The 7,340-nt window shown below is 36.6% G+C and overlaps 1 protein-coding gene across 1 annotated transcript; it reads left to right on the top strand.

The window, feature by feature from the left end:
• Positions 1–2,553: 2,553 nt before the first annotated feature.
• LOC145982854 (methyl farnesoate epoxidase-like) lies at positions 2,554–6,304 on the top strand. Its single transcript, XM_083116220.1, has 7 exons — positions 2,554–2,916; positions 3,598–3,700; positions 3,883–4,063; positions 4,297–4,411; positions 4,639–4,777; positions 5,330–5,463; positions 6,125–6,304. Exons 1-7 carry the CDS (start codon positions 2,554–2,556, stop codon positions 6,302–6,304), a joined length of 1,215 nt encoding a protein of 404 aa, XP_082972346.1.
• The last annotated feature ends 1,036 nt before the right edge of the window (positions 6,305–7,340 follow it).

The following is a 7,340-nucleotide window of genomic DNA, read 5'->3' as shown; positions in this document are numbered from 1 at the left end:
ATAAAGCAAACAGCTGTTGTGTTGATCAGCAAAGTGCTGTGAGTCAGACTTTTTTTCATTTTAAGAAAGTGACTTACACCACTGTAACTTTAACCCATCCATTTAATGTTGTTGACTTTCATTTTTTTGTCAACGAAGCAATGGAGGGAAATTATAAATATGACAACACGGGAGCACTCGGGCAAAAACGAAAGGGGACAGTGTTGCCTGTGGTGACTGCGAGAATAGTAAACAAATGACTGTCCACTTAAGTTCAAGGGTTGGTCCCGGTGTTTCTCTTCTTGGTGCTGCTTTAGGCTACTTTAAACAATGATAATGAAACAGTGACGATGTTCATAATTCTTCCCGCCCGTAGCTAAAACCCGAAACCTCCTTCCTTTCCTAAATACGCCAAACAGTGTAAACTTCACTTTCCCTTATTAAAATTGAATTCTAACACTGAAGATCTTCAATGAATAATAAGATACTCAGTGTTAGCAGTAACGATGCCAGAATAAGTGAAGTCACGGAGAGGATGGGGATATTTGCTGGGCGGAGAGACAGTCACATTTAATATACGTACTTGAATACTAATTCAAAAATGTATATTTGGTTTAAAAGAGCAATTATATAACTAGTTTTTTTTTTGTTAGGAGAGCAGAATTATCCTCTAGTACGTCTCCCTCTCTTCCCCCCTCTTTGGCATCGTCGCTGAATGGAAATTATAATCTAAAAATTGTGGAGGGGGATTAGTTCTGCAGTCAGGGTTCTTAGGGTCCATGGACCCATAAATTCTAATGGGTTCTATTGGGTTCCGCTGCAGGACCGGAATATTTTTTCTCGCACAATTTAAATTCGGTCCAAGTTTCGTATTGTTACATTAAGAAAGGTTCCTGTACCGTATTAAAATTGATGCGGGAAAAAGGTTCCTGGACTGAATTCAAATTCATTCTGGAAAAAAAGTTCCTGGACCGAATTTAAATTAATTCTGGAATAAAGGTTCCCGGACCGTATTTAAATTCATCCGAAAAAAAAGAGCCTGGACCCTAATTAAATTCATTCAAAAAAATGTTTCTGGACCGAATTTAAATCCATTCAGGAAAAAAAAGGTTCCTGGACCTTATTTAAATTGATCATGAAAGAAGGTTCCCGGACCGAATTGAAATACTTTACAGATAAAAAGGTTCTTTACGGTCCAGAACCCATTTACACTTGCTGATTTTCTCTCCTGGACCGGAATTGAATTTATTTAAAATTCCTCGACCTTTAACAACCCTGCCACAAATATGATTTAGGAAAGTCTGATCCGAATACAAACAATAGGGCTGAGCCGATACCACTTCGAACCGATACCGATCCCGATACTCTCACCAATTATCACCGATAGGCTACCGATACTTGAAAATTGTAATAATTAAAATTTGTTCAAAATATTGATTAATATTAGTGTGTAAGTATTGCATTCAAATTGTATACATCAATTTACGAACATTTTTGCTTTAAAATATTCAGGAATAACATTAGGATATTAAATTACATGTTATATTATTACAAAATTCAGTGTTTCTACACAAAACTGGTGCAAAATATAAAGGAACTTCGAATTTTGCATAATTTCCAGGATAATTACAGTAGACTCCCCGAAAGTGTTGCGCGCCAAATGCCGGAAGAGTATTGGCTTGTTTCGGTAAATAAATTCCAACCCATACTTTCCGATAACGATACCAGTGGTATCGGTTGATATCGATTCATAGGCATCGGTATCGGCTCAGCCCTACAAATAATAGCAACTGTGATTGGTTGATTTAGTTTATTTTTATATAGCTTTTCTGCCACTTTTGGCTAATCACGAAGATGAGGATGAGTGATTACATGATAACATTGATTAAGGGACACTCACAGAGAACACCCATGCATAGGCCGGAACTTGAACCTTGAGAATCCTGGCGTCATGGCGCGCAATACCCACTTTACCATTAAGGTCGGCAATAGCTAGTATGAACCTAGTAGTAGGGTTGCTAAAGGTCCAGGAATTTTAAATAAATTCAATTCCGGTCCAGGAGAGAAAATCAGCAAGCCTAAATGCGTTCTGGACCGTAAAAAACCTTTTTATGTTTAAAGTATTTCAATTCGGTCCAGGAACCTTTTTTCCTGATCAATTTAAATACGGTCAAGGAACCTTTTTACCTGATCAATTTAAATCCGCCGGTCCAAGTTCCGTATTGAAATGAAACAATACGCAACTTGGACCGAATTTAAATTGTGCGAGAAAAAAGTTTCCGATCCTGTTGCGGAACCCAATAGAACCCATAGAATTTATTTGTTCCTGGACCTTTAACAACATAACCATGATGAACTAAACATTTGTCATTATTACTTTCTTCAATTTCAGGGTATCGCCGAGCAGCCCTTCTACAATAGGTAATAAAATGAAAGAAGATGATGAAATGTTTTTTCTTGTAGCGAAGTAATGGTTATGGAACTCCTTTATTTATTTGTTTGTTTTCTTTTCTCCCTCCAGGTGTTTTGACAAATGAAAGGTCGTGGCAACGAAACAAAAAACTGTTCGTGAAGATGCTGAGGACATTTGGGTTTGGGAGAAGCAGCACGGAAACCATAGCCGTGGAAGAAGCTCTGAAGCTAGCCTCGTTCCTGAAAGACCGTGCTAGTCACGTGACCAAAGATGGCGTCTCTATGGAACACTTGTTCTACGTGCCTGTACTCAACACCACGTGGCAAATAGCTATCGGTTCCAGGTTCGACTACGACAATCCGTGGCTTCTGAAGCTGATTCAGCTGACTGGCAAGTGCGAGGACTCCGTGTGCAATTCGTTTCTCTCACTGAATGCACAGCCTGCGTTGCAACACGTTGCTCCCGAATACGTAGGATATACATGTGCAACAAGAATGCGGGATACATTCTGGAGTTACATGAAGGTAAGTGTTGTTGGTCAAAAAAGAAGTTGATCTTCATAATTCAAGCATGTTTAATGAGTTAATGAATACAGCTCTAGAATCAGAAAGATGCATTCCATTAAGGCCACTTCCTCTCTGGTGAGGATTTCTGTTGATTTCTGTTTTCGGAAAGTGTGGTAGAACTGTTTTGTTACCTACAACTTGGATATTCTTGTCAGAAAAGCTTTATTTTCGCTATTATTGGTTTGTGCCCTAAAATGAGAAATTTATCTGGTTTTAGAAGCAATTGATAGAATTACATTCTCATTATTACATTGGTGGAGGCACATTGCACAGTGGTTCGGATCCCACTTTAAACTGTAGATCCAATACCGAATGACCTACCTGTTCTTTTTTATCCATATAGTGGACTTATACCTAACAAGAAATTTAATTTAATTCATTCAATAGTATATTTAATTTCCTTATTGTTCTCTCTCTCTCTCTTCATCTGTGTCTATGTGTATGTTTCTCTCCCAAACATAATGTCCCTTTTCCTAACTGCCATATGTTTCTGTCATTGCTCCTTTATCAAATCTAAACTCTAGAAATCCTAATGTTAAGTTAGGCCTTGTATGGAAGTTTAGATGTGAAAAATCTATTTTATATTACATGTATATTAATATATTTAAAAGTGCAACACACAAATGTTTCTTTTCCTAGGATGTTTTAGAGGAGCATTCAAGAACATTCCAGAAAGAATACGTTCGTGACTTCATAGATTATCTTCTGAAAGAAAGGCTGGAGAATGGAATAGCATTTACAGGTAAAGATTCAATATTCTAAAAACCTTATTATTTTTTTGAACGTTAATTTTACTAAAATTACGTTCAGACTTATAGTATCTGCATCGCAGCTATTCAGATCCTGAATAGGGTACACTAGCATTCACATGGCGTACATATAGGATGTGTGAATTTATACATAAAGTTTTCACCTTTTTTGCAGACGAAGATATCAGTGACGTCTGTATGGACTTATATTTGGGCGGAACTCTTACATCTGGAAGCCTTCTGAGCTTTGCCTTCTTATATATGATGCTGCATAAAGACATCCAAAACAAAGTCCAGCAGGAACTTGATGACGTCATAGGAAAAGATCATCTTCCATCCATTGCGGACTTAGACAGGTATGAGCATTAGAATATAACTTGTCAATAAGTTAAAGTTTTAATTACTTTATTACATCAGATTATTCAGTACCTTATTCGAGCTTTCTGTTTTATTATTATTATTATTATTATTATTATTATTATTATTATTATTATTAAACACGCGCACACATGTATATGTATATAAATACGCGTGTGTGTGTGTGTGCATGGCCCTGTATGCATGACACTGAAATCTAGTTCCATTCCAGATTACCGTATACATCAGCCACATTACTTGAAGTTCAACGAATAGTGGATGTATTCCCCATCATCCCAAGATGTGTAGTTGAAGATACAGATATTTTTGGATATCGGATTCAGAAGGTAAAATTTAAATTTACAGAGAAGAAGCTATGTAGAAGAACATTACTGACAAATCAGACTTCAGTGATAGCATTTCACATAAACAAACATCTCTATTACTAGTTGAATCTTATTTTGAAGGCAGTTCGAAGTTCTATCGTATGTAGAATATAATGGAATCGAAATCTAATGTTAAGGAATTAAAGATGATTTGAAACAGAAGACTTCATTGTCCATATTCTTTGCAGGGAACCATGATGTGGGTTAATACCTACAGCGTCCACATGGACAAAGGTTATTGGAAGGACCCTGAAGCATTTCGACCGGAACGATTCTTATACGAAGGTCGAATGACGAACAAGGATAGAATTTTAACCTTTGGAGCAGGTGAGCTTAACTATGCTTAACTATGCTTAACTATAGCTAATTCTGACTACGCTTAGGATTTCCAAACAGACTGTGAAGGTCGTTTCAATGTTATTGTGCCAATAGCTGCACTGAAACAAGAGAAGTGTAATTTGAGTAATAAACAGGTAGTGTTAAATTATTCTGCCTACTTTTACTTGGTAACCACTGGCTCATTACTTACTTATCGGACTGTGTACAAAAAAATATGTGCAATATGTCGCGCAACTCCGGTGTGAAATGTTTCATTTGTAGGATGTTTGTGACATGTCTCTTGGATGTCAGGCGACATTTCACGTGCCACTTGATACTCTAGTGTGGAATCTTCTTCCAGGGATGTATCATGATTAAATGATTTGAGATTGTAACAACTCCATCGACTTTCAATAGTATTGTTACAACACAGAAGTGTCCGTAACTGTACAATTAAAAATGATATTGGTAAATGCAAAAACTTTAAAATCAAATTTTGAAAATAATAACTAGACTCATTAAGAAATAATTATGTTCAAGTACTTTCTCTTTCTGTTTCAGGCCGACGACGATGTCCAGGAGAAAGTCATTCCAAGATGATAGTGTTCCTCTTCTTCACTATCATTCTGCAGAAATTCACTTTCAGTATTCCACCGTCACAAGGATCACCATCCACAGAGCCCATTGACGGTTTGGTAATGCGCGCAAAGCCGTTTAAAGCTGTTATAAAAGAACGAGTATAATGATATACTGACAACATTGTTGATAAAGTCTGCAAATCCTTTTTCAGATTTTTCAAGAAGCACTGTTGCTTTGCCATATCAGGTTTCTACAAAGAATGTTCCTAACGCCATTGCATTTATTGTGTTTCATTAATATAACTAACATTTGTTTCAGTTGTAGTTTTCATCAAAATGGTAAATTCCAATTTATTAATGTTTGTTTTGTTTTTGTAAATGTGTAGCGATGAATCTGCACAAATATGTTCCTATTCTCGATGCAGTATTTGATGTTTCAATAAATCGATTCGAAACGTTGCGTTGGTTGTGTAGTTTTCATTCATTTGTTAAATTCAGTTTTTTCATCCATTCTCATCATTCCTTTCCTCATACTTATGGAAGAACTTTTGTAAGTAGAATTTTTGTATATTTCTCCTAAAAGAATAACCTACACTCTGGACCGTGTTTTATACATGTATCCATAGGTACAGAGAGAGCAATGTCCAGCGGCGAAGATATAGTACAAGTACTGCTTGCACTATTAAAATGTTATTTAATGTACTTAATGTTTTAGCCTTATTTAGTTTCCATCGCAATCAATTTTACAAGATTTTACGGCCTCAAACTCCTTCAACAGCTCGTTGCAAGCAGCAGACTCTCTTCTTGCGCTGGCGACACGGGGAAACCTATGCACCCAAAGGATCATATGGGGAAGTGTGAAATCTTGTTGGAGATACGGGCCTCAACCCTCACAGAAAAGCCGAGCTTCTTAGTGCTTCTCGGAAGGCAGAAGGAAACATTGCCAGCAGACCAATAACCAATGTGTCTTCATGAGCACATAAAGAATATTACAAGGATACTGATAATTAATAATCATAAAATAACTGAAAGATACTATTATCATTACTCTAAATTACATGTAGGTCACTTAAATTACAAATTATTTTGTATTTTACGAATTTTAAAACGCGTCAAAAATTTTACATAGGGGTTGAGGCAATAGTGGAAAGGGCGAGCGCTTGTGTTTCCGGGAAGAGGAATGTCTGCACCCTGTGTCCAGCTCCAATTACGTCACCAATGTTGGCAACTGTCAATTTATTTACACGGTAATTCAAGTAAAATGTTTAACAAATTTTACAAGTTAATTTAATAATTGACGGATTTTGAATGGAAATTGGGGTGGAAAGAAAGTATCTGAAAAAGGGACTATCTTCTGATATTTGTAAACATCACAATCTAAATCGTATACATTGTACACATTAAGAACAAAGAAACATTTTGTATTAATATGGCACTTTATTACATGAGCATTGTATACCTAGGTATATACTCTTTCTGTTGTAATGATTCTGATTCCACAGCGTAATTTCTATCTCCAAACTAATATCTTCTCTCCCGTAAGTGATAAAATTAAGGAAATAGGTTGGTATCACTTTCTGCTGTTTCAGAGCTCTTCAAAGTGATTTTGTTTGGATGCTTTGTAGATTGGGAGAGAATCTGTGAGGAAGTGAGTGTTTGTTGCTGGTGTTTGTGTTCTGAATTAATCGAAACGGTCATAAATTTTGGAGCGGTTGATACGGCAAAGTGCGGGTTCTTTACTGTTTGTTTGAGTTGGGATATTAAGTTCACTTGTTTCATGCACAGATAGGTTAATCAGGACTGGACCTACAGTTTAATGTGGGATCCGAACTACCGTTGAATGTGCCTCAAACGGGTATTGAACACTTGACCCCTTGACTAAAAGGCGACATTACCACTATGCCATCGAGGAACCCAAAGAGGTGGGTGTATTATTTAGCAATTTATATATGCTTCGTTTGTCTCGAGGGATAAAAGTGTAGAAATAAAGATCG

The sequence above is a fragment of the Lepisma saccharinum genome, unplaced genomic scaffold, assembly GCF_977018435.1.
Source record: "Lepisma saccharinum unplaced genomic scaffold, izLepSacc3.1 HAP1_SCAFFOLD_457, whole genome shotgun sequence".
Lineage (NCBI taxonomy): Eukaryota > Metazoa > Arthropoda > Insecta > Zygentoma > Lepismatidae > Lepisma > Lepisma saccharinum.
The sequence above is the reverse complement of the archived record's forward strand: the minus strand, read 5'-3'. Positions and strand labels throughout refer to the sequence as shown.

What these genes read in the sequence shown, in the direction of transcription:
- LOC145982854 (XM_083116220.1), top strand. Translation starts at nt 2,554, where the DNA reads ATGCTGAGGACATTTGGGTTTGGGAGAAGCAGCACGGAAACCATAGCC. An exon ending in TCCATTGCGGACTTAGACAG is followed by an intron (nt 4,064 to 4,296) that starts GTATGAGCATTA and finishes GTTCCATTCCAG; the next exon opens with ATTACCGTATACATCAGCCA. An exon ending in TTGGATATCGGATTCAGAAG is followed by an intron (nt 4,412 to 4,638) that starts GTAAAATTTAAA and finishes TATTCTTTGCAG; the next exon opens with GGAACCATGATGTGGGTTAA.